This window comes from Eleginops maclovinus, chromosome 4 (assembly GCF_036324505.1).
Source record: "Eleginops maclovinus isolate JMC-PN-2008 ecotype Puerto Natales chromosome 4, JC_Emac_rtc_rv5, whole genome shotgun sequence".
NCBI lineage: Eukaryota > Metazoa > Chordata > Actinopteri > Perciformes > Eleginopidae > Eleginops > Eleginops maclovinus.
Genome location: NC_086352.1, coordinates 7982394 through 8009500, shown reverse-complemented (window position 1 = coordinate 8009500; position 27107 = coordinate 7982394). Strand labels below are relative to the sequence as shown.

Genomic DNA, 27107 nt, shown 5'->3' with positions numbered 1-27107 from the left:
GTCAGGCGCCAGGGTTGTGGTTCGATTCCTTGCTCAAGGACACCTCTCCAGCTACTAGATCCCACTCTTTATTTTTGGGTCGATTCAGGACTTACAGAGTCCTACAGACTGAGCTACTTCCGCCCCGTTCGGCACAAAAGTAACTTTTACTTCTGGTACTTTAAGTATATTTTGACTCGTATACTTTTCTACTTTTACTTCAGTAACATTTTGAATGCAGGACTTGATGTAGAAATACTCTGTTATTGATTGTAACAGAGTATTTCTACACTCTTGTACTTCTGCTTTTACACATTTCCTCCTGAAACAACTGGCCAAGCAGCCTGTAACGCATTTAGAGTTAACTATAAAGGACTCGAAGGCGACCCAGTGTTGTTTAAAGTCTTAAATGTTTTAGGATTGTCCTGTGTTGAACTTGTGACCTTCAGGTGGACTCCTCTCTCTCCTCCTGGCATCGCTCTGTCCTTTTCTCTGCATCTCTCCGGGACATTTCTTTCGAGCAACTGAGCCCCTGCTGCAGTTTAAAACATTCACACTAACATCTCAGCCTACCCATAAGCCCCACATATGCAAATGAAGCAGCGTAATAGGCAGCACGATAGGTTTGCCCCCGGGGGCCATGTGATCAAAGCGGATCTCCTCCCCGTTAAGTGGCAGTCCGCTCGTCATCTGGATATGGCCAGATTAGCGCCTCGCGAGGAGACGCCACTGCCATACACATTTTCATCTGGAATTTTAAGGAGACGGTTTGGAAAATTGTTACTTTATGTAAGGCTTTCTCCAGCTAGATAGAGAGGAGGAAGTCTCCATATCAAAACACCCCTCTTCCACCCTCTTCTCAAGCTTAATGGCCGTCGTTTCTAAGCCTCCATGCCTCTCCGATTTTCATCACCTGTTTGTGTCACTGCGGAGTCTCACACATCTGTGCACATTTCATCAGGATAATGAGCCCGAGCTACTCTCTTCCAGGCGAGACTCTCTCAAAGCCCTTTTTCCTGATCACACACACAAACACACACTAACCACCTCCTCCGAACAATCATCATTTTAGAGAGGTGGAATTACAGAGTGTTGTATACTCGAGTCATCGTGTAAACTGAGCCGGCACCTGATTTGTTTTTTAAAGCCCGGTGTTGTTAAACTATTCATCCAGGGCCAAATCTATTCCGACCAGTCATTAACACATGACCAACAAATGAATAGCAGGAACGGTAAAACTCAGGTTTATTGTCTTGTCTAGTCAAGTCAATTTCATTTAAATTGGCGACAATTACAAATTCACCTCAAAGGGATTCAACTTCTGCACAATATGCAACATCTCCATCCTGAGAAACTACATTTCTCAGAGGAAAACTCAAAGCAAAAAAGAGAGAAGCGTCAGGAAGAGCAACTGAGAAGGGGTCCCTCTTCCAATCCATGATCCTCCACCAAGGTTTAAGTATAGCTGAAGGTGTCTGAGAAAGTAATATCACACACATACTGTACTCACAGTCTCTTTTTTATCCTGATAGCATAACTAAATTATATAGTCCCACCTTTTCACAGTCCATAAACTAGCACTAAGTCCTTAAACCTGAAACTAAGTCATCATTTTTTAACTTCCAGTTCCCTTGCCTCGAAGGCAATTTCTTAGTTACCTGATATAAGATCTATGGTTAACACAAGCTCAAGATATTTGAACATTTAGCTCTGCAACATTAAACTAACTCATTAAATGTAGTGTCTTTTTAAACGTCTGAAGGAAACTACTCAACGTCACCGCGCTGGACAGCGTCCTCCATCATCCTCGTGGTGGTAATGTGAAGTCATGTGACCGTCATGCAGTTAATTTATAGTTAGCTTAAGGCAATGCATTCATGCCTCAAAACTAAAATAATGATGTTATTTTACTGAATAAAATGGAAGTATCCTGATTGTTTTTTCGCCACGATCTTGATTTTCTGAAGTTATCCAAATTCTATTGAAAAATCCCATTGGCTTTTTGTCGTGGAATCCAGCACCATGCTAACTTCAAGAGTTGGTTTACAAATATCCTAAAGGGGATAAGGGTGGGTTAGTTATTTTAGGTACATTATTTGCGTTAACTCAGTCAGAACACCAGTGGGATCCACCATCTTTCCTCATGGATCGCTGTGAATTTGGTGTTCATGTTCCCAAGAGGATAAATCCTAAAGTTTTGGTCTTCTCTTTTATTATTCCTTTCGTACAACTATCAGGCCAACATGTTGCACTTTCAAACATGAAATATCTAAGTTGAATAAGCAGATAACTTTGAAATTAACTCGGCACATTCATGCTCCCCAGTGGATGAAACCTTAATATTATGGACAATCCGTGCCACCCTCATGCTTGATATGCGCACATAACATATCTCGGAACATTTCAGGCAAATGGCGTATCCAAGAAGTTCACTGTGCATATTTATGTCACGAATTAGGGTATAACTCCATCTTTTAGACCTGGCTTGAAGATAAACTTCATATTGATATTAGACTGAAACAAACTGCGATGTTTTGTGTCCATTAGTTTAGTACTGAGAGCTATTAAGCATTTTCGTCTGTCGGTGTCCCCAGCAGGGCTTTAGGATTGCATGCCTTCAATCGTGCATCTGTTTTTGCACCAGCAACTTAACCCACAGCCTCGTCACCAGCAGGCAGGCGGGTCAGAGAGAGAGGCAGAGCGCCCGCTTCCTCTCTCCACTACCATTTGGCCAAAAGGTCAGATGGGCTATTTCAAAAAATGCCCCCAGTGAAAATCAATGGGCAAATCGTGGAGCTCAGTTCCTGTTTGTTGTTGCTGTTGGTGGTGGTGGTGGTGTGTGTTCTGTCTGTTCCATCACCGAGGTAGGGGCCTAATCATTGAGAGTGAGAGAACGAGACGGAGAGACAAAGAGAAAAAAAAAAAGGAGACTTCAGGGGGGGAGAAAGGAGAGGGGAGGCAGAGCGAGATAGAGAGGGAGTTGAGGCCACTGGAGATACATCACGATGTCAGACGCACAGACACTCTGCAGCCACAGATTCATCATCGCAACCGCGTCTGCAGGCGCAACTGGACACAGGAAACGAGTGAGCTGAAGAAGAGGAGTGGAGCGAGGACAGGGAAGAGGGACGAGGGAGGAAAGGGGAGACAAATGGGGCTACTACAGCTGGCCGAAATCTGGCCAAAAGCTCAGGCCCGTTTAGCTGCAAAAGCAAACCATGGCACGAATATTTCCAAGCATTGTTAAGATGAGTTAGTTAGCTTCACGAGCTTTCAACTAACCTAATTCAGTCATGTGACATTTGTTGAAATAATACATTTAATTTAAGTCATTTCTTTAGTTTTTTCAGTGCAAGAAGTTTTTAAAAGTAATCATTTCCCTCAAATATTTTTCTCTTCTTCAGACAATGAGAGATTTATTTTTGATGCACCATGATGACGTGTTGACGAGGTACAAGGGGGATGACAAATGGTCTACTACAGCACCGAAAAAACCTCCTTTTTCCGGCCCTTTTTAATTGGAAAAGCAAACCATGGCAATAATATTTAGTTTTTAAATTGCGTTTAAAACTCTTCTCCTTAGCATCCGACACCTTGTAGTTGCTTTTATTGCTTTTAAATTGTCTATTGTTTTTACTAGATGGCTTTTATTGTTTTATTATTGTTTATTTTTACCTTTTTATTTGTATTTTCTACTTATTTTATGGTTTGTGAGCTTTGCTTTTAATTTGTTTGTTTATTCCTCTGTACAGCACTTTGGTCTGGAGGTTTTAAAGTGTATCTCCAATGTGTAGCATTGTCAAGATGAGTTAGTTACCGTCATAAACTATTGCTATTTCTTCATTACCATCCCTTGCGGGGAGCCACTTCTGGCATAGAGTGATCTTTAGAGGACACTAAGAGCTGTCTAAAAGGCATCTCAAAGATCTTTGTTGGAATAATCTTGCTCAAATATTTTCTCCTCTTCAGGCGTTTTTTTTTCTTTTTTCCCAGAATTACTTGAAATGTCTCGAACCTCTGCCGAATTAATTCTGCCCTAACTCAACTTTGAACCTTGCATGGCTCAAATTAAAAGCCTGCAGTCATACAACCTTCCCTGCTTTACGAACATGTATGTTTCAGACCCAAATTAGACTTTTATAATCATGTGACATATGCAAAACTTTGGTCAAAATGAGCATGTTTAGCCTCTTTGCTCGCAGTGTGCTTTCACTGTATGTTTTTCACAATGCACCAGGCCTTAATGCACACACACGTCTCCCTGATTAGCCTGGCTTCCTCCACAAGTGACCAGGTCAGAGAGAGATTTGAATCCTCCCACACTGAAAGCCCCGTCAGCCAGAGCCTCGCACTTCTCCGGAGAGGGGAGGCGTGTCAGAGGACAATGTAACAGCACCTCCGTTTTTATTAGGCCAGTTATATCTGCGAGTTCAGAGGCTCTCCTCTCTGGCCCTCCGCAAACTGCTCTGCTCAAAGAGGCGCTCTCCCCCTGTCAGGCAGGCCTCGGGGCGAACAAGCCTGCTCCCCCTCCTCCATGTTCTCTCCCTGTCTGACTTTCAAAGAGAATTCCTGCTGTTTTGTGCGTCCCAACATCGTAGTCTTGTCTTCTGGCCTTATAGAAACACAATACCTTAATATAAATAGAGCAGCAGCGTTCGTGGAATCAAGAGAGGAAGAACGTCATGTCGTGCTCACGTGGAAACTTGTTTTTCAAATTAGGTCATGCAGGTGTCCTTTTATTTGACATGTTTTTTGAAGAACCGACAAGGTTTTTCGTCTGTAATTATATCATCCTCTAAAGAAAGTTCTGTTATGTACGTCCTAGAGATGTGAGGGCTACTAAATAGTACACTGTAACCCTATTTTTATTTGTTGCTTTGTTGCCGGTAGTCTCAACTTTCTTTTTATCACCTCAAGACATGTTGCAAAAAAAAAATAGAAGCAGGCTTTAAAAGTACCTTTGGTGTTCCTGTGTGTTTTCGAATATTACAAAGTGCTGTAATGAGAAGGAAAACAACAAAAAAGGGGAGATTTTTTTTCTGTGCCTCTGAGGGAGATAGCGACTCGTCTCCGCGCTGTACGAGCCTGTAGGTTCGCTTTTCTCTTTGTGCGCCAGAGCACTCCTTGGGACTCGAGCGGCGGGGGAATTGGGCGTGCTGAGCGACGCTGGTGGCGAGGTGCCAGCCTCCTCTGCCTGGGAAAGAAGTGAGAGGCAGGACACGTTTCAATTAGGCAACAACCGCCACACACAGACCAATGGGAGGAGAGGAAAAGAAACACCTCACCCTCACCAGCTATAACGTTTCCCTTCTGACCTCTCCCTAAAACACACTTCCCTGCTCCACCTCTCCTCCTATTTGAAATCTGAGGTGTCATTTTCTTGCAGAACTCACAGGGGAAGGACAGTACCGGGGGTCTTTGTGAGGTGATGCTAAGTGTGCCAGCTCGGCCTGCATGTTTCCATTAGATTGTCATGTTGGCTAATTAGAGAGCGGCAGCATGATTCACCTTGTTAATTAGGAGGACTTGCACACCATGTGCCTGGGGGCGGTGTGGGGAAGAGGAGCCCAGCCTCAGAGCCTGCTAGTCGCCTGCTGCCTATGAAGATTCCCCCCTTCTCATCTACCTTTCACTCCTTTTTTTTTCCTTTTTTGATTTGGAAATGAATAAATCATTGAGATCGTCCTCTCTCTCTCTCTCGGAGTGTGAATATCTGAGTTCTCATCTTCTCCTGGATGCAAATTAGACGTGATCAATAGAAGGTGACGAGCGGCGAATCTAAATGTAAAAAAAGACGGTGAGAGAGAAGATTTTGCCAGACGCAGCACGACAGCGTAGAACGAGACAAAGCGAGAGAACATTTAAAGTAGGAAATTTCCCCTTAGATAAGCAGTATTTTTAATGATCACCACTCTCCCGGTGTAAAGCCGTCAGAATATGCTTAAGACTGATTTCTGGCTTCTTCGTTAAACACTTTTACCGTGTCGAGCGTAAATGTTATTATTTATAAAAAATAAACTCGAGCGACTCTTTCAGACACCTTTAATTTATCCACACCTCCCTCTACACGGTTTAATTCCTGCAAATAAGTTGCAGATGAAGAGAGCCCAAAGGTTCAGGATAGTGACACCCACATAATGACCTTAGCTCCGGGGACGGCTGTTGGGCTCTGAATAATTGTTCCTTGGCCCTGAAAACACTTCTGATATACCCAGCTTCAGAGGGACTGCAGCTCTCTCTCAGCCAATAAGATTAGCTCATGCATGTATTTTTGAATTCATCTCCATAGGTAAAATAATATAATCACAAACAGATCCGCTTGAATATTTAAGGAGCTGTTGTATGTGTGTTGAGAAAAAGATGATGAAACAGAATTTCATTAATGCACATTTTCGCATTTTAACAGGTATCAAATCATCTATTCAAGAAGGTAGTCATCAGCACAATAGATGCAAATACTTTTAGGTGTCAGGGCTGGTGAATATAGTAAAGGTTATAAATAAAGGTGACACTGGTGCACCAGGCATGTAAACAACTGAATATACATATGACTACTGTATATATTTAATACCTATACGGGTAATTAGACATGCCGCACAACACACCATGCACACATTGAACATGCTTAATATTAACAATTCACTACTCCATATTTTATCTTGAACGCTGCCACATGTAATTATTGAGCTCTGTTGATGAAGTCGTACGTGCCTCGCTCCAGATTTAGCACAAAGACTCGCCTCCATTAGCAGGTCAGTGCGAAACTCGTCTCTTTGTAGTGTCTGAGTGCAGATGGAGAAGTGAAACCTGATTGGTTACTGCAAATGGTGCTTCAGCCTGCAGCAAACTAACTGCCAGGCACTTCACATGAAGAAAGGCCTCAAGATGCAGCTCCCAGATGTTCCCGTAATGTCGGCCATGTGGGTGTCAGGTGAATGAGATCCATGGATTACAGACATGCATAAAACACATTTGTTAAATGTCCGCGCTCTCATGTGAGGTAGAGGGAAAACACACAAAAAGATGGTGCTTTTGGTATAACGGCTTTTTGGAATTGGTGTTGAAGTTGTGAAAAAAAAATCCTATCTTTCTTGAGGCCTAGGGAATTAAAACAATGAAACGTGTACAGATGTTAACCCATGTGTATTAAGAAAGAAATCTAACCTACATTCTTAGGCATTTATAACCAATGTGCACAAATGATTTAGTATTTTGTTTGCTTGTGTAAGGATGCATGTATGCACAGCTATTGTCAGCATGCTCTCAATGACAATGCTAACATGCTAGTGCTAAGCAGGTATGCTTGCATGTTCACCCTCTGACTTTAGCATGCTTACAATTGCTAATTAAACGCAAAGCACTGCTAACGCTGAGGAATCTTAATCATAAACCAAACTATGTGCTTGTACACATTGAGATTTTGACCTAAATATGGCTCTCTATGGAAAGGTCAGAATTTCACCAAAGTGACATGATCAAATGTTGATTCATCCTAATGGGAACATGCATGTCTTAATTGCTGAACTTCATGACAATTGATCTAATATTTGGAGAGACCTTTCCAATAAAACCTTAAATGTGAACCTCATGGAGACAATTGAGGAAGGAGGGCATCTAAGCTCATACGGGTGTATCCTCTTGGGACCGTTAATGCAGAATTGAATGGAAATCCATCCAACAGGTTTGAGATATTCCAGTAGTACTTGATGGAAGAGTTCACCAACATTCATGATAATCCATCCAACAGTTGACAGGAACATTTCACTCAACACTGTCAATGTGAATCTCAATTTGGTAGAGGAAGGGGACCATGAAAAGCCCTTAAGGATTTACCTTCAGAGAATCAGAAACAGTTGCTGAGATAGACTGGACCATAATGGTAGACCCACCAACACACCAAAACATAATGCTGCTAGCGTGACTTTAATTAATAACATGTGTCTTTATATCAAATTGTGTATTTAATGGCTTAGTTAAGCCTGTGTCTGTAAATTAGGGGAAACAACCTGCCTGGTTGGACAAAGACCTCCCAAGATTTCCAGATAGTTTCAGCAGATAAGAGAACATAAGTAGTTTTGACTGGCCCCTGACACTGATGCTGATTTATGGGGAGCTGTTAAGGTGCCAGTGTCCAGTTGTGCAGCTCCTGTGGCTCTTAAATACCCGACAGCAGACAATCCTTTCTAGGTTTCTGGCTGTAGATCAAGCCGCTGATTGTTATCTTTAGCTGGTGAAAGAATGCCTGACTTGTCTTACACTGCTGACGCTGAATATCGTTATTATTGCTGCTAATTTAAGACTTGGAGCCGAACACTTTGCTTTGTTTCACATAGGGCTGCATGATTATGGCCAAAAATGTTAATCCTGATTATGTTGGCCAAATCTAAAACCAGCAGGGCATTGCTTCCACTTTCACGTTGTTGCTACATTTCAGCTGTACAAATACTTGCTTCAATAAATACTTAAAGATAAGGTATTTTTCTTCACCTGAATTCAGTTCATTTGGGTTTCCGCCCATCTTTTCTTTGTTACTGTTTGAACTACAGCCACAACGGTCAGGAAGCCCCATGTTGGCTTCCAGATTAGAAAGCTCTTCATATGATAAAACAAGGGGAGTTTTTGCTATGCAGAACACAGATTTGATCCTATAATAATAAAGGTTATTTCGTGCACCCCCTAGCATCACTCTCACATCGTGGAGCAGTCGTACTGTAACTCAGAGACGATTTTGTTCCTGTTTAAGTTTTTTTGTCCCTACGTTAACAATTCAGTATAGTGTACCAACACATTTTGATGCATTTAACTAACACCATTACGGTTTGTTGAAATGCACAAAGGGGGATCTTCCATGCGCACCATCTAGTACTGAATACCATGTAGAAAAATAATATGCATTTCATTCGTCCAATCAACACTCTCCATTGTAAGCTATAGATCCGTGAGAAGAGATTTGATTGAAGCTTTCGCCAACCACTCTTTCCTAAAAATGCAGTGGCATATGTTATGTCTATATACAAGAGGCTCCCTGCTGTGCTGTTGGACCAGAGCTTTGCTAGGGGGGGTGGGGGGGGGGGGGCGTCCAACTAAAAAACCCAGGGTCTGGCTTTTGTGCGGTGGTCTTTGCAGGGCACATAGCTTCCTCAACAGCCCCGGAGCTGCTTGTGACGTCAAGCAGAGCGTGTTCTGCTCTACCAAGGACATCTGTCTGTAAGCGTCTGGGGGGCCGCGAGCCGACCCCCAGGCCGGGAGGCAGGAGGAAGAAAAGGGAAGGGGGGTGGAAGGAGAAAAAAGCCTTTGTTAAAAAGCAGCAGAGACGGAGAGCGGCAGGTTGAGCCATCATGGCTCCTGCAGCTCATCCCGCTTTTCACTCGGAGCGTATCAAACCGCTCTGAGGTCTTGCTGGCTTTTGGACATTTTTGCATCATAAGGGAACATACGTCTCTTTCTTCTGTGACGAGAAAAAGCTCTGTTATTTCTCTCTTGGGTCTTGTTGGACGTTTTTCTACCAATATGTCAAGGGCATAGATGTTGAAGTTAGACTTCAAGATCAATTTCAGTCGCTAACATTCAGTCCTTTTCATCCATGTGTTCTTATCGTCTCAGTTAAATGTATTCCGTTTCTTATTTAAATACCAGTAAAACCAAAACATGACCAGTAACACCACATTTTACTCTATTAGGAACCTCTATATGTATTTAGAACTGGCATGTTAAACTCGCAAACCAGCCATCCCCACTGCTGATACATTTTGAAACCCACTGCTCTAAAGCAAGAGGTCTTACTCTTATTTTAACCAGATTTTGGAAGAAAACACTCTGTTATTTCTCTCTTGGGTTTGTCGGATGTTTTTTAACCAATATGTCAAAGGCATAAATGTTCAAATTTGACTTCAAGATCAATTTCGGTCGCTAACATTCAGTCCTTTCCTTCATTTGTTCCTTTTTTTCTCATTTAAATGAATTCTGTTATTATATAATACCAATAAACCAAAACCTGACCACCTTTTAGTCTTTTAGCTGGCATATTAAACCAGTCATCCCCACTGCTGATACATATTGAAACCCACTGCTCTCAAACAACAGGTCTTACTCTTATTTTAATCTGAGTTTGGAAGAAGTTTCCAGGACGTAACTCCATGACACGAGCTAGTAGATGAATACATGTAATTAATATGGATTTGTTGAGCATATCAACACAAATGAGTGCTTTTTCATAGCTAAGATATTTCATTTTTGGAGTGTGTTTTAGGGAATTTCATGTATGTCTTCTTCAAACATGGAAGATAGCATTTGTCCTCAAAGGAAAGATTTAACTTCTTGCTGTGTGTGTGTGTGTGTGTGTGTGTGTGTGTGTGTGTGTGTGTGTGTGTGTGTGTGTGTGTGTGTGTGTGTGTGTGTGTGTGTGTGTGTGTGTGTGTGTGTGTGTGTGTGTGTGTGTGTGTGTGTGTGTGAGCTTAATCCAACAGTGTATTTTTAGCTGTAATCATATTTCCAGTGCAGATTAGGGGGGAATTATGAGAGCCATGATGAAAACAGACCCTGATGTGATTAATATCAGATAGTGTTTTCCCGTTGCACCATCAAAGTGTTAACTGATACTGGTATCAGAGCGCTCTGTTCAAACGGCGACAAGTGTTTCCTCATATTTCCAGTTCCCCCACACTTCCCATCATCAGGTGACATGTTTGCATCAGGACTGAAACCAGAGCTGCAGATTGATTCTGTCGGGCATCTTAAAAAATGTTCTACATCTCCTGACCTTTGCTAATAATTTGACTAGTTGGTGTTCCCCAGCTTTCAAAGGGCACACGGGCAGACTGGAAGCACTGGTATTTAAGCAGCTTCAGAACAGCAGATGTTTATTTGGTATCATTGATCGGACCTGGCAAATGTATTCACTCTGCCGGATGGTTATTCCTCCACTCTAGGAGGAATCTCTGTGGTGACCTTTGCAGTTTTTAGCCGTGATTGTGACTTACATCAGTAACATATTAACTTACAAGAGAGAGAAAGGTTCTGGAAACTGTAGTTCTCTGATTGCAATTCCTTCTCAAATTACTACATAGCAACATCATTTAAGATACAATAATAACAAATAAAGTCTACTTTCCATTAGCAGTATAGAAACTGGCTAACCGAGATTGATGACATTCTTTAATGGAAAGTTGCTTTAGAATAGAGTACTGCAATTTAAAAAGTACACATTCTTCCTTTTACGTAAACTACGGTTTACCAATCGACTGGTGAGTGGCCGATTGTTGGATATCAGCCGTGGAGATGTCTAAAATACAATTGGAGCTACGTAGCAATTCACCTTATGGAGCTAAAATTGCCGAGAACATTTGAAAACTCATCAGCAACGTGTCTTTCCAGAAATCATCACCCAGAATGCTTCCCTCTTTTGGCGATAGGGTTGGGCGGGTGTAGTTCGGTGGGAAGAAAATAGTCCCCAAAGTCTGTTGATTATCTTGACAAACTAAGTCTTGATTTCTTGGAAGACCTACTTATTTGGTGCTTTGAGCATTGCAAGCCAAGTACCATCTCGTGCCATTATATTGGAGAGAAGACAAACATCTCTATGGCAAACTCACAACAAAACTTTCTAGATTGGTAAGAAGAAGAGGAAGAACCGACCCTTTTAACACCTCAAATCTAACCAGAGTAAATGGCAACCCCTTATGACAAAATCTTGACAACCCCTGTAAACCCTGGACAGCTGGTGCATCCTGGTGAGAAACTAAGGACTGGATCTGTTTCGAAGGCAACATGCATCCACATTCCTTCATTGCCACTGATACTACTTCCTGGCAGTTGGTACACCTGTGCGTGTCTACACGAACATACTTTTATGTACATGTTTGAATCAAACGGTGGTTGGAACAACTCCTCGGGGGGGAAAAAAAACAAATCTATCAAAGCCTGCGCCAAATCTGGCTTGTATCAGTTGGCAGTCGTTAAAGGAAGGTAGACTCGGCGTAGTGGCACCAGATTGAAATCAGAAATCAGTCTCCCGGTGTCATGGCGGCCGTTTTACTGACGGGAAACGCAGACTGGAGGGTTGCAGATGGTGAAATGAAGTCTTCATTTATCATACAGTCATAAATCTGAAAATGCAGGCAGTTGCTGCTGGCGCTTGGAGCCCATGCCTGGTGCCAACTGCCAGGCAGAGATGCCGGCATCCTGGTGCCATCAGAGAGATAGCCGACTCTGTTCCTCCCTCTGTCTCCCAGCTCACTCTGCAGAGGGATTCTTTAAGGTCAAGCCTGGAGAGATCTGTGTGTTGTTTGTGGCAAAGCCTAATCGGGTTAGCATTGATAACGTTAATGCTACATTGGCCATGTGGACAGGGGCATCGTCGCTCTGTTAGCAACACACAGCCACGATCCCCAGCTTCTATCTCCATTATAACATCTGTCTCCATTTACTTTACCACTAATTAGTATTTGTTTGAACTACATTGTACACCGCCATCCATTTTAGAAATGCACACACAAAATCGGGGTTTAGATATTCAGCTGGTTGGCTCTGCTGCTATTATTCCCTCTACTTTGTGTTGTCAGCGTGTTTGAATCTTTCAACTGTTCCGCCGTGCTAAATGTGAAGTGGCAACACCCTAAAGGGCATGCCTCGCCTGGGGGGTTTTTCGGGAGAAAATCAGAGGCAACTGCATGCACATTTTAGATCAGACTTTATACACCAAAGCAACCTTTTACAGGACGCCGTCTGAAAGTAACATGGAATTTTCCCCCGATCAGACAACATACGTGCCTCACACAAACACGAGCGCCCGGCGCACACATGCTGGGAGATAACATAAAAGAACATGAAAGACATGAAAGCACGCATTGATTGTCCCTGTTCGCTTCAACCCAGGCCTCTCTCCCCCAGCAGGCAGACACGCAGGCAAGCTGGTGGGTAGGCATTCCCTCTGCTGTGGCCGGGATTGATAGGCACGTGTGTGTGTGTGTGTGTGTGTGTGTGTGTGTGTACTGTGTTTGCATGTGTGAGGGAGTGCTGACACCCTGTGTGCCATGGCCCCAGGCCCTCACACATCCACCCAATAGAAAGGGCAGCTCCTAGCAATGCTGGGCTCCCCCTCAGCCCCGCGGCTAGACATGACATTACCTCGGGCAGTGCCTCCACACAACCTCCCCCTTATATATCACAAACTGCAAAAAAAATCACAAAGGGACCATGTGACTACACACACACACACACACACTCTCGATCTTTGACAGGAGCTCTGTTAATGGCTGACAACAGGCTTCCATTTTGTTTGGCTTAGAGAGCTTATACAATACATGGATGGACAGATAGGGGATGAAAAGAGGGGGATATTTTCTCTTTTATATCTCTATATTTCAACTTCGACATACTCTCTCTCGCCAGGTCTTATGGCCATCGAAAAATATGACACATTCTCCTAACAGCTGAGTGTTTTGACGTTTGGGGTCACTTGTGTGGCTGAACGTATTTCTTCTGATCATATACAGAAGAAGAAAGAATTGTTTCAGAGGTTTGGACCATCCGGTAAAAAGAGTGAGCTCGGGGCAGTTTTGTATCACCAGTAGTTATTATCTCCACCGGGCATTTGGACGTGTGCAAGTGTGTGTCTGTTTATCTGCAGGTAGTGTTGGTCACGTCAGCCTCGTATCGTTTGTGCTCTTTCATGACTTCATGCTCAAGGAGGTTTTGTGGTTGCAGGGATTCACAATCTTTGACACAATTATTTGGGTTGTATTATATATTGGCTTCTTAGGCGTTGCCAATGATCAACAACTGCTTTAGTAGCATATAGGCAATGCTGGCAAGTGGTAGGACATCATTTGGCTTTCTTTGTGAATGAAAAAACAACATGCACAACAAAGTTTGGTTTCATTTGAACTGGAGCATCTGTAGATTGAATCCATAACTTACATGTTATGATCCACTAAATGTAGGCAGGATACAAAATGAATTTGTGATGGAAACTTCTGAAGTAATGGAGATGAAACTCTAGAGAGACACGGGGAGAGCTGGAACTTTGATGGCAAACACTGAAGGTTTATTATGAAGTTTACGGCCGGGGAATTGACAACACATTCGCTGCAGCCACGAGTTGAGAGAGCGGTTGCCCGACCGATTCTGAAGATCTCTTCCATAGTCCGAGGTTTTAACCAGTTCAGACTGTATAATCAACATTCCTCATCAGCGAGACTCAAAAATATGGATCCTAAATCTAACTAAAGCTGTCGTCCATGAGAAAAGAATGTGCGCCAGGGAACCTACGTGCCAGATAAGAAGAGCTTTTAGGTGTCCCTGAACAACAAACTATCTCAGGCCAGCTTCTGCTCGGTCAGAAACTGGCATCAACAAAGCGCCCAAGCTGCCCCTCCTTAAGGGAGATTACAGCAACACCAAGGCCGATAGAACTATGCCATGGGAATAGAGGAGAAAATGATGAACTAGGTCAAAGGTTAAGCAACATATTCCACAGAATTAATCTCCGTTTTTGTTTTATTTTCAGAACAATCTTGACTTTGAAGGAACCGTGAGAGACAAGAGTGAGATTCAACTCTTTTTGTTGTTTGGGAAGGGTGATAAAGACACACCTGGTGGAGAGCTAAAACCTACTGAGTGCACTTTTATAGTTTTGGGTGTGAATGTTTGGTATTTGAACACTTGCAGGCATTGCAATCTTTATAGTCACCACTTACAGGACAATTAGAGATACAGGGTAATGGTGTGAAGTTCACGTCTTATCTCGAGACATTGGCTTCATTTGGGTCACTGGTGCAGAAGGTCATACTGGTGCAACACTACACCCCATCTATTGAGAGGGTATGTTTAATATTCTAATCTTTGCCTTGTCTTCACCAGATGCAACAAGCGGAACTGGCACAGATGAGGCAGCGAGACGCCAACCTCACAGCACTAGCCGCCATCGGACCCCGCAAAAAACGCAAAATGGATTCACCGGGGGCTACACCATCAGGGACCGAGGTAAGACCTGTACTCACTTAAAAAAAATAGATATCTTTCTTTACTTCTTTGTGAGGATGACATATTGGCCTAACTGGCTTTCTCTCACTTTGACTCATCTCTCTCATCAGCCTTCTGCTGATACTTTAACAACGAACACATCCCACCGACTGGGCTTTCTGCAACAGATCTTACATAACGTATTCATCACTTTTGATTTTCTTACAGCACACTTGTTTTTGGTGGACAGCTTTCAATGGTAATTTTCATGGCCATGTCATCCCGAACTGTAGTAAGTTCAGAAATGGAGGGTTGCTAGATATGCTAAAAAAAAAGTGAGTCACCGAGTCTCCATCTCTAAGATAGTGGATAAGAAATCACTGCAGGTACAGCAGCGGTAATAAAACCCGACTACTGGAAGCTATAAGGTTGCCTCTAAAGCATGAGGCTTTGATGGAAGTTTTTTTTAATGCAGGATATTCTCCTGAACATGATATCTGTATTGTAGTTAAGAGAATTTAGTTTGCACCGAATGCTCCAAACGTCATGCATCTGAAGGTCAAAGGTTTGTGGTGGACAAAGACTTGCTGACTTTATTAACATAAGTGCATTGACTGATTTTGCTCCTAGGACGCAGATCAATAACCTACAATAGACTGTGGTGTTTTACTAAGAGATTAGGCAGGTTTGTGGGCTGTCAAATATACACACAGTCTGCTTCTTTGTTTTCATTTGAACCCCATTTGTTCGCTGGATGTTTGGACCATTGTTTACCTTTCTAGTTTTCTGCCCGTTTTATTAGCTATTGTAATTGTTATGAGCGGTCAGAAAGTCATTGCGCTTCCACATTAATGATCACATATCGTCCGTTTATTTAACTGAGAAGATAGTGAATAAAAACTCTAAACTCTTAAACGAAAGGTTCAAAGCCAATATTGCTAACTCGTGTCAGGCAAGATTCACCATGCGGTTTCTATGCGGTGGAAAATTGTTTGCCCTTCCTCTCAAAACCATGCCTATGTGACGCTGTAATTCATTGGTAGTCAATTAAAACACAATAAATGTAAACACAGGGAAATTCAAACACTTAAAATAAAACACCAAACATTCAGAATATCTCCTGATAAATATTAATAAGGTAGATATGCAAAATGTCTTCAGGAGTAATTCATTAATATCTAGACATTTTTCCCCAGATGTTTGGAAACACGCTTAGTGCCTTATTACAGTCATTATGAGCATTTTGACAGCCAATCAAGTGTTCAATGTTAGTCTTTAACGGTAATCCTTACAACTCAAGGTCTGAGCTGAATGTAGAGGTGATAAAAATGTATAAAATACAGAATCCTGATGTTTAGATTAAATGGAAACTCATCGTTGCTCTGATTATTATATTACTATACACGGCCATGACTCGGGCTCCAATTCCTCTTTTCCAACTCCTGATTGAATAACATGTGGCTCTTCTGGTGGACTACCAATTGGCTTCTATTTAAATACTTTTCCTTCAATTAAATCCAATAAAATGTTTCTTTGATCCATCCAAAATTATATTAGTTTGCCCGTTAAACTTTTTATAGAGCAGTAAAAAATAAAAACAGGCTTAATAAATACCGAGGTGAAAACACAATTGAGGTGCTTAATTCTTTCATATTATGAAACATATTTGAAAGTCAGGATGTCAGAATACATAAGAGACATGGAGAGTGGAAATACAAATAATACTCCCTGGGGGGGTTTGACCTTAACTCCCCCTAACGGGTTTGTCTTTGGTGGGCTATTCAGATGTCATGTAGAAAAATTGACAGTTTGACATGTTGTAGACTCTCATGATGACTGAGGTGAACATGCTGAAGTAGAAATAGGATTACTTCGAAATGTGATATGAAGTATGTGTGTTTTCTTTACTCAAACAAACAATAACTGAGAGATGAATAACCGGTTGTTGGCAGATGGATGTTGTCTGTTTCTGATGTAAAGGCAAAATCAGAAGGGAATTAAGTGATATACGGTATATTAAGCAACCAAACAGAATAAGGTTTGCATTAAATATTTTGAGCAGATTTCATTTAATGCAGATGATCGAAAACTCAAGTTATTTTGTATCATTTCGATGATAACATTATAGCTCTTCCAACTTATAATATGAAGACAAATGTTTTTTATTTATTAAAAAAGCTCTTTATGTTTCTCATACTGCCTGTGCTGCAGCTCCTCTATTCACCCTCTGTCTGAAACCAGAGCCCAGTCTGCTCCGATTGGTCTGCTGTTGTGATTGGTCAAACGCTTAGAGATGTCCCGCCCCTTAGCCTATGACGTACAATGTGTTGAAGCGCAAGTGTTTCATAGTGATGTCACTTTTGAGGCGTTTCAGGCCGAGGGGGGATGTGGGAGAGAAACTGACTCTGGAGGGAATTTAAGCTTCTGTAGACCATTCACATGCACTAAAACCTATATTACACACTGCAGGAAAGGGAAAACTCTTAAAAGTATATTAGGGCCTCCTTAAGTATTTTGTAAACACATCATAGTCCAGTAAATCTCTGCAGCTCCACAAAACTTTATCCAAATGTGTATTTTAACACGTATTAAGCCAAATGACAAAGGAGTCCAATGGGAACTTTGGGAAAACCCCCAAAAGCCTTAAAGTGCCCCTTTAAAATGAGGCAATCAGCCACGGCCAGTCCAGTTACCTGCAAATAAAATCAGAGAAGGAGAACAAAACAAGTGCAGCGAACTTCACGTCGTCGCCCATCTCAAAAAATGTTTACAGTTTCAAAGGAAAACAAACCTTTTTGACTTTCCTTGAAGAAATTGCTCTAAAAAGACAGAATTTATCTTTGTTTTTCTTCTGATAGCAGTAGTTATTGGTCAAAGCTATGGAATATTAAATCATCCATCTTTACCGACTACTTCTAAGCCTTTGTTACTGTCAGATGTGCTTAAACTATCGGTTGTAACCTCCTTTTTAAAATACAGAAAAGTAATAATCGGTGTCAGCACTGAGAAGCAGTCATTATCAGTTATAGTAGAGAAAAAGCAACATGAGACATCAGCATAGATATAAAATAGGAGAAGAAATTGTGGGTAAAAGTAAATGAGGTGGATAATACAAGGCTAATAAGCCCCAGCGTGTGATGGGGTGATCGGATGGTCATTGGGTTATCCTGCATTAGAACATTTCCCCGTCCGCATGAGATTAACATGTGTTACACCACCTCAGATGAGATGAGGCAGAGGCTTTCTTTGTATGACATATTTATCAACTGTGTTTATATTTAGCTGCGACAGATCACTGATGAGCGGTTGGATTCAGCTGCAGATTGGCGTCTTTATTCTCGCAGAATCGAGCAGATTTTGTGCATCCACTTCTGAAATTGTTTGGAGAAGTGCGCTGATGGGTTGGCGGCAAAGTGTGCAACCTTATCACCTGTTGTTTTTCCATGTTTATTCATCTTAAAAGTCCATAAGGATGAGCTGAACTAGTCGCTAGTCATTACCTTTTAACCTTTCTGCCTCCCTTCTCCAAAAACTTTAATCGTATTCCTAAAACCACACATCATCTTCATGCTTAAACTGTTAAATATCAAGTATGGGAACCTGTCTCATAACCCACTCTCAGTTTAAGTCTGTTAATGAAGATGCTGAGAAATATTCTGCGTTTGGCGCTTGGTGACATACTCCCATGTGACTCGCCTAGTCTGTTCCTAATTAAGCTGAGCTGTGGAATTACACAGACCCGTCTCCTGTTTGAGGAAAAGCAATGACTCGAGGATCATATTTCTCCAGCACTGGGTCGTACGTGAAGCAGTCATGCACAGTTTCTGTACCAAGTTGCATTTTTCCTCGAGGCTGAAACATTAAAATTCCACATCTGTAAATATGATGCATCTAAAATCTGAATTTCAATTGGTCATTTTAATAAACCTGCTTATCGAGTTGCATCTTCACATCCTTCGCTTAGCAGGACTGTGCAGCAGAGCAGCATAGCAATGCACCCGGTAAAAAAGCATAAATAACAAAATAAAAGCATTACTTCTGGTCCTTGAGTGCAGTGCCAACCTCTTTCAGAATGTTTTTCCCTGATGGGTATTAGCCGTTAACCTTCTGCTGCGTAAAAAAAAAAAACTGCTCTCCCAAACGCAGTTACAAAACATAAACATGAATATACATCCTCTCTCCTTCCATCCTATCTGTGTTTTAATGTCCTGTTTGTGTTTAATTAGAGAGGCATAATGAAGTGAAGTTGCAGCGTGCCCCCCCGCCCCCCTGCCCACCTCCTCTGGAGTGATTGCGGAGGGGGCGGAGGAGGAGGAATCTTAACTTATTTTCACTTCGTTTTCACCTCCTCACATTTCTTCATTTCACATGGGCTGGGAGCGCCCGCGGCGTTCTCTTTCCCTTCTCCAGAGCAAAGTGAATGTGACTTTTCTAAGGGGGTCACAGGATGCCTGGAGGCCTGTGGGTGTTACTGGACTGTTGCCTGCTCTTAGCTTCACTGAGGGGCTTGTCATAGATTTCATCTCCACAGAAATGAGCCGGGGGGCCGTGGCCAGGAGCACAAGCAGCAGCCAACGTTATGAAGGGCCCATGCTGATTATTTCCCTCTGACATCGCATCCTGAGCTTTCCGCATTAATCCCAGACAAAGGCAGCCCTTCAGTGCTGTGCCAGAGCTCAAATTAGGAGGCAGATAATGGCCTTGTTGAGATCCGAGAGGCAGAAATCCTCCTCTTCGATATTCCTTTCCTTCCTGCTTGTTCTCTTCCTCATCAGACCACCTTTTTTTTCCCACCGTGTTTGGAACTGTGACGGAATTCAGGTGACACAATTTCCCTCCATTCCCTGCAACCCGACCCCCAGCCCCCATTCTCCCACCTTTAATTTGATGGTGGCTTGGCCGGGCTCGGGCTCTGTGCCTGGGCTGCCGATGGCCACGGGCTGTGAAACTGATATCCAGGCAAGACTGGAGAGTCTGTCTCCAGCCTGATCTAGTCTGCGGGAGGGAACAAAGGGGGCCTTACAGGGCTCCGCAGGGTGGATTAGTTCCAAGGAGCCAATGGCTGGGGCTGCTGGCTGGCTCTCTAGAAGAGGTCCTGCTGTGGCCCCAGCGGTGGGTCACTGCACACACACACACACACACACACACTGCAAACGAACACCCTCCAGCTCAACAGTCTCCATCCCACAAGCCCATACCCTCCAATCAGCACACACAGGCTTTTGAAGTCCGGCACAAAAGTCAAGGGTGAGCCACCTTGAAGAGGGTGGAGGGATAAAGGACGGATGAAGGAGGATGGAAATGTGACGAATGCCCTCAGAACATTAGCTTAAAGATGTGGACACTAATACCACGGTGGCTTATTAAAAAGTGTTGAGCTATTGGGAATGGATATCTTAATCTGGAGGTCATGTTTGGAGGAGAAAATTCTGTAGGAAATCAAAATCAGAGGTTTATCAGTAGAAGAAGCTCATTTTCTGTCATTTCTTAGAGCCAATTAACACTAACAGCTCATAGGTATACCATATTCAGCTATATGCTCCTCTATAGCCACATGTATATGGTACAGGGAAGAGATCAACATGGATTTAAATCAATTGTGGATAGACGAGTCTGTCTAATAGAGTTTTATTCACACTGCTTATTCCTTCACACCCTCCATATTCTGTCCTTTCACACGCTAAACATCATTTGAACACTTTACTGTTTCATTTCCCCTCATCGATTCCTCCGTGTGATGATCTCCCCTCTTTTTCTATTCGGTGCATCTCGTCTTCACGACGTGTTTTCTGTGTTGCTAACACCGATACAGGCTCCTGCAGTACATCTGAGGTTAGCATTAAAGCTTCTGCATTGTAAAATGTGCCTCGACGCACAAGGTCCCGAAGTGTTGAACATGCTCAGAGCTTTGAAACATCCTTGACACATTTATGAGCTCAGAGTTATCATCCCGGCACTCAGGCCATTTATCACATCAAAGCAAGAGCTTTGTTTGTTGACGTAAAAGCAACAATATCTGCTAAATTGCCCCAGTTTGTACAGCCACACTGCCTTTCCCCCCGTATCTTTCTCGACCAGGCGCAATGCGAGGGACAAAGGTAGGCGAGCGATTTAATAGTGAGCACAGTCTATTTCTCCATTTGAATTCATTTCACCTTCTTTCTTTGAGGCTGTAGATCAGAAAGAAGGAGTGAGGCAATAGAGTGAGAGGCATGGGGAGAGAGGGGGAAAAGCACAAGGAAAACTGATGCCCTTTCCTCCAGCTAAATTAACAGGAATCACGTGGAAAACAATCTGAGTCTCCAATGAAGGAGGGAGGGTGGGGGGTGGGGGGGGGACCATTAAAATTAGCCCCGAGCTATGGACTGCACCCAATATCACTAAAGCTGCACTCACTACAGATGTGGAGGCTGGCTTACAGGCAAACTATGCTCTGTTCTATAGCTACAATTAAAATCAACCTCGCTGCCAAAAAATAGGAGGGGGGAAGAGGGGGTAGAAAGGCAGACATGGAACATCAAAGACAGATTGAAATGTGTAGTCAGTAATAAGAGTGGTCTCCAGGCCCCGAGGTTCTCCACGGTCCCCTTGTTAATGAGAAATTTTGACCTCTGGTTTGTAAGTTAAACTTGTAATCTCGGTTAATGAAGTAAATCAATCCCAACTCGGGAGTGTTCAGTGTCTCTCCCTTTGCCTTCTCCCCCGCCAACCTCCCCTCTGTCCTTCTTCTTCTGGTGCTTTTCTTCTCCTTGCTCCTGCGTCCCCCTCTCAGTGTGCCGCCTGGGAGTTAAAAAAAAAAAAACGGCCAGGTCTTCAACCAGACAAACAGGAAGCTCGCAGAGCACCAAGGGTTCCTGAGCTGCAGGGGGGGGGGGCGTCAGGACTCAAGAGGACGAGGACCAACCAGGCTGTTTGGTTAAGAAGCAGACTGGCCGAGTGAGTGCTAGTGGAAGGGACAGCGTGGAGGAAATATCTCGCTCCTCCCCGTCTCCTCTTCCCTTCTCTGCCCACAATCTGCTGGCGATGGTGTTTGGTTAAGAAAGTCATGCCTGCTTGTTGGTACAGTAGGAGTGTGCAGTACGTCCTCTTTCTTCTTTCCCTACCACAACATCCTTCCTTCCTGCTTTATCTGGCTCCTCTACAAATAGGGCTGCACTGTTAATCAACATTTTATCGAAACCGCAATAAGGACTTCAAATCCCAGGAATAGAATATTTTTTAAAGGCTTAATACGAATAAAAATACAAATTTGGATGAAATATTTTAGAGCTGAAGAGATTTCCTGGGCTATGGTGTGTTTACAAAAGACTTAAAGAGGCCCTATGCTTTTTGGAGTTTTCTCTTTCCTGTAGTGTGTTATTTTAGTGCATGTAAATGGTCTGCAGAAGCTTAAATCCCAAAGTTCCCTCCAGAGAGAGTTTTTCTCCCTGATCACTATGTAACACGTTTCTGCTGACTTATTTTGGACTTTAGTTTGTACTGTTTTCACTCTTCTGAGGCCCTTTTATGATTTTGTGTGGTTTTCCCTTTCCTGTCGTGTGCTATATAGGTTTTAGTGCATGTAAATGGTCTGCAAAGACCAAAATCCCTCCTCCAGAGGGAGTTTCTCTCCCACACACTCCCCCTTCTGCCTGAAACGCCTCCATTGGACCCCTTTGTTTACTTCTGGAACACAGTGACATCACACACTCGTCTTTTATTGGCTAGCGCCAACACATTGTACCTGAACATTGAAGCATGGGGACATGTCCCAGGAGAGGAACAATGTACAAATATGAACCTGAAGATGACAAAGCCTCTTTAAAAATCACACCTTGATCATTTATTTATGATAAAAGCACTAATGATCAAGTTGCTATATCATTTAATATAATCTCAATGGGTTATTTTCTATGAGCATGCAGCCCTATTTCCAAACACACAGTGGAATCTTTCAGTGGACGCTTGACCTTCTCTTATTTAGTGTTCATGTTGAGCTCCACTTTTGCTTAACTATATGGAAGCTTGTCTGAAGTCCACCGGGTGCATTGACATTAACCCCTGATTAGCCGCTGTTTTCATTTATTTCACCACTAAATAAATGCAGGGTGGGAATTTAAAGTGGAATGCAATGAATTTAGCATGACTTACATCCGCCTGTAATGAGGAATAAGGATTCCTGTGTGGGCTAGCCTTCTCTACATACCACATAAATAAGATTAAAGAGGGCACAGATAGGCTGCTATTGGTTTCGTTATGTCAAGAAGATTGTGATGTTAGTTTGACTTTTAGTCTTAAGGCGGTTCTGTGTTTCCAGCGTGGACACAAAGGAGACGGAGTTGAGGCTTCAGAATGGTTACAGGGGCTCTTTGGCCGGGTGCCATGCGCTCTTAGAGCTTTAACACGGTGCACTTTGCCAACTTTCCTCCCTCCTGCTCAGTACACAACATAGTGGATCCCACAAGTGGTCAATGCACTGTAGGTCTTTGGGTTAAAGCATTTAAAATACAGCCATAGCATTAGCATTCGAATACAAAATAATTCAGCTTTGTGTTCTATTGTATGGAAAAGAGAAATCCAAATTGTGTCCTAAATCAAAATGCACAGAATATTACTTTTGGCATAGAACTGCATTGAACCTCAAATACAATAAAAGAAAACTGGATTTAAACTGGAAATAATATTTATGTTACATTAAACTAAACATTAAAGGTATTGCGTAGTATCTTTTTTTTACTGAGGCTACACGGACATAGTCTAACACACACTTTTATGAATATTTATCGATATTCTTTGACATATTTCCTTAAGAAATGAGTACCATAATCTGTACCATGTTCCAAATACTAGTCTAGCATGTTAGCTTCATAATTTAATAAGTAGCGCTCAAAATTAAGCTGAAGCTAAGGGACGTTTTAAAAGTAATGCAGGTATTTCCAAGGCAGAAGCACATTGATTCATTGACAGTTTTTAATAGCTACTACATTACTGTGTCTCCCTTAAAGTGAGCAAAGCTGACGGTCATGAACCAAAGCACTCGACGAAATAACATTTTTGAGGAAGAAGATTATTACATTACCTCCTGAGGGTGTGCAACATTTATTGGTAAACCATCTGATAGAGTAAAGGAATTTCACTCCAAAAATGTCAACATCGAAGTCCTGATGCTCTATCCTCCAGGAACCATGAATATCCGTACCTATGTGTGCCTGTCCATTCAGTAGAGGTTGAGAAACCTGTCCTCCTGGGGTCGCTACAGGAAAAGTTGTGTTCATGGATGTCTTTCAAATTCATCTTCTGGTGGCCACCAATATCTGTACCACATTTCATGGCAAATGAATCAGTCATCGAAGTATTTTACTAGAAATGTGAACCTCATAGTGGTGCTGACAACCAGCAGAGTGTATCCTCTGGGGCGCATGAATGGTTTAATGAGTCTGGACCACAGTGGACCCAGCGACCATAACCAACATTCCCATTAATAAAGCCCTTTGTACAAACACCACACTGTTTACCATTTAATTTCACATCTTCATGGACCTGATGGAATAAGACTTTGACGAATGCTGTTCACCATGTTTGTATTTTAGCGAGTCTCTGAATAGCCTGTTTGCTCCTCTGTCTCTGTTCTCTTAACCAGTCAGTGTATGCGTGTGTGTGTGGTTTTGATGATTCTGACATGTTTGTATCTCGCTCTCTGCACACGATTTAAAATATGTATGGGAGAGCATACTGTAGCCGCCACGATTGTGTTTGAGCTCTTGAATGTATGGTAACTGTCACCTTGACTCATCATCACTGGCTGTAATGTATTCATTCATGGAAGGCGGCTTAAAGAACCTCCAAGATCTGTTATACACACACACACACACACACACACACACACACACACACACACACACACACACACACACACACACACACAACGTTCCACCGCTCATTTAGGTTAATTTTTCCATTTAGTCACAGTTGAAGAAAAGAAGAGAGTAATTAAACATGTTCAGTGAAGGAGTGAGGATTCCTTCATATGTAAAACAGACCATAACTAATTTGAATTCACCTTTTACATACAGTTGACATCGTTTGTGCGATACGTACATATCAACGAATGATAACAGATGGGTCCCTATTATGCTAATGTTCAGGTTTGTATGTTGTTCCTCTCCTGGGACATGTCTCCATGCTTCAATGTTCAAAAAGCTCTTTATGTTTCTCATACTGCCTGTGCTGCAGCAGCTCTTTTCACCCTCTGTCTGAAACCAGAGCCCAGTCTGCTCTGGTTGGTTAGCTGGCCGGCTCTGTTGGGTTTCATCAACCGCTTACAGATGTCCCGCCCCTTAGCCTATCACATACAATGTGTTGCAGAGCTAGTCAATAGAAGCTGAGTGTGTGATGTCACTGTTTTCCGGAAGTAAACAAAGGAGTCCAATGGAGGCGTTTCAGGCAGTGGGGGACTGCCTGAAACGCCTCCATTGGACTCCTTTGTTTACTTGCGGTGTGTGGGAGAGAATGTTGGCCTTTGCAGACTATTTACATGCACTAAAACCTATATAACACACCACAGGAAAGGGAAAAGCCCCCCCAAATCATAATAGGGCCTCAGAATAGTGAAAATAGTGAAAACTAAAGTCTGAAACAACAAGTCCTGACTGCAAACAGTGGTCTGTTTCTTTACATTAAGCTCTAACTGAGACGTCAATGGCTATCCAGAGAATCCATCATTACTTTAAATCACTTTAAATGTTTTTCATGCAACACATTTTTGATGCTTCATTTTTCATAATTCCTATATATTTATAAATGTACATAAATGTACAAATGAGTGTTAACACTGTCTATTTAGATAAGAACCTCCTATACATCCATATTCATGGCAAAGTAGTGATCCCCCTCATTCCTGCCTCTAAAACTTTGCCCTGGAATAATGGTTAAATATACAGTTTTGACAACAAAGTTGAGCCCCAGGCATTCAAAAGATACTCATCTTAAAGAAATTAATTACCTCCCTTGTTAATCTTGATATAATTAAATTTCTGAAGAATGAAATTTGCTGCTTTTTTTCCCCCTTCTCCGCCTCGCTGCTATGGAGGCGAGCCGATAATGGCTGACTCTCTAGCTAGCCTGCTGGCCAGGGACGTGGGGACAGCCTAACATCCCGGGCCCCATGCTGTGCAATGCCGCAACGTGCAAACCCACTCTTACTCATCCTACGCCTTCCCCACTCACAGGGACAGGCAGGGAAATCGCCTCGATCACTGATTTGCCATCCTGCGCCTGCTTCCCTTCATCCTGGAGGAGATGGAAACTCTGGGCCTTAATGTTAACGTGCTAATGTTGTTGAGCGACTCAAGAGCTAATGAAGTTGTCAACACGTAGCCTCTGAAACTTACATAGTGGAGAGCCCGGAGACTTCTTTCTGTTATGGCTCACTTAAGAAACTCCTGTGTCTTTGTGTGACTTACTGTTGTTTTTTTTATAGGACCTCCTGTGATGCTGTTAGATATAACCCTGATTGCTTTGTGCAGAATAACACCGTGGCGTTTACGGAGGAGAGGTGCGTTTTTGTTGTCGTTTTGTATTTAAGTTTGTTTTCTTTGACTATAAGTTTTATGTCAGCTCTATTGTCAGCTGTCAGGAGTTTAGCCCGGGGAAAGAAAGGAGAAAAAGATCTTTCATTAGGAGCTTGCAGTAAGGGGAGAGGGGAGGGGGGGGGTGGCAGAATAATGCCAAGGAGTGCGGAGGGGAGGAGGTAATATGTACGGCGTAGGCAAAATACTCCAAGTATGGCAGAAATGCCAACATAGAGAGTAGTTTGAGTTTCCAGGATCTGATTCAGGACTTTTCATCGTGGCGGCGTTTGCATCGCTGTAAGCTTTCTGCTTAAAACCCTCCCTAAATAATGGGGCACCATCTTTACATTTACTGCATCGTAGCTTATCTCTGCCACCCATGAAACTACTGCTTTTAAGTGCTCCCTTTTTTCCACTCTTAGCTCTTTACAACGTGCAAAAGCACCTTATTCTCCCACTGTAAGAGCTTCCATTTACCCTTGAACTACTCATTATAAGCAAAACCTACCACACTTATCTCAGAGATTGCTCAAATAACACCGTTCGCATCCATCCTTTCGTCCGAGGCGCATCTATTTCATTGTTTTGTGCTAAAATATTGTTGTGATACAGTGTCCT

General features: G+C 42.6%; 1 protein-coding gene across 5 annotated transcripts in view; it reads left to right on the top strand.

Moving 5' to 3' along the window:
* Positions 1–27107, top strand: part of LOC134863758 (transcription initiation factor TFIID subunit 4) — a 93846-nt gene that overhangs the window by 49061 nt on the left and 17678 nt on the right. For 4 of the 5 annotated variants that reach the window (XM_063882423.1, XM_063882422.1, XM_063882420.1 and 1 more), the window contains 2 exons: positions 14486–14522; positions 14839–14961. In XM_063882423.1, coding sequence (XP_063738493.1) covers positions 14486–14522; positions 14839–14961 — 160 coding nt within the window. The remainder of the gene's footprint in view (positions 1–14485; positions 14523–14838; positions 14962–27107) is intronic. The other variant, XM_063882421.1, reaches the window with a different exon arrangement.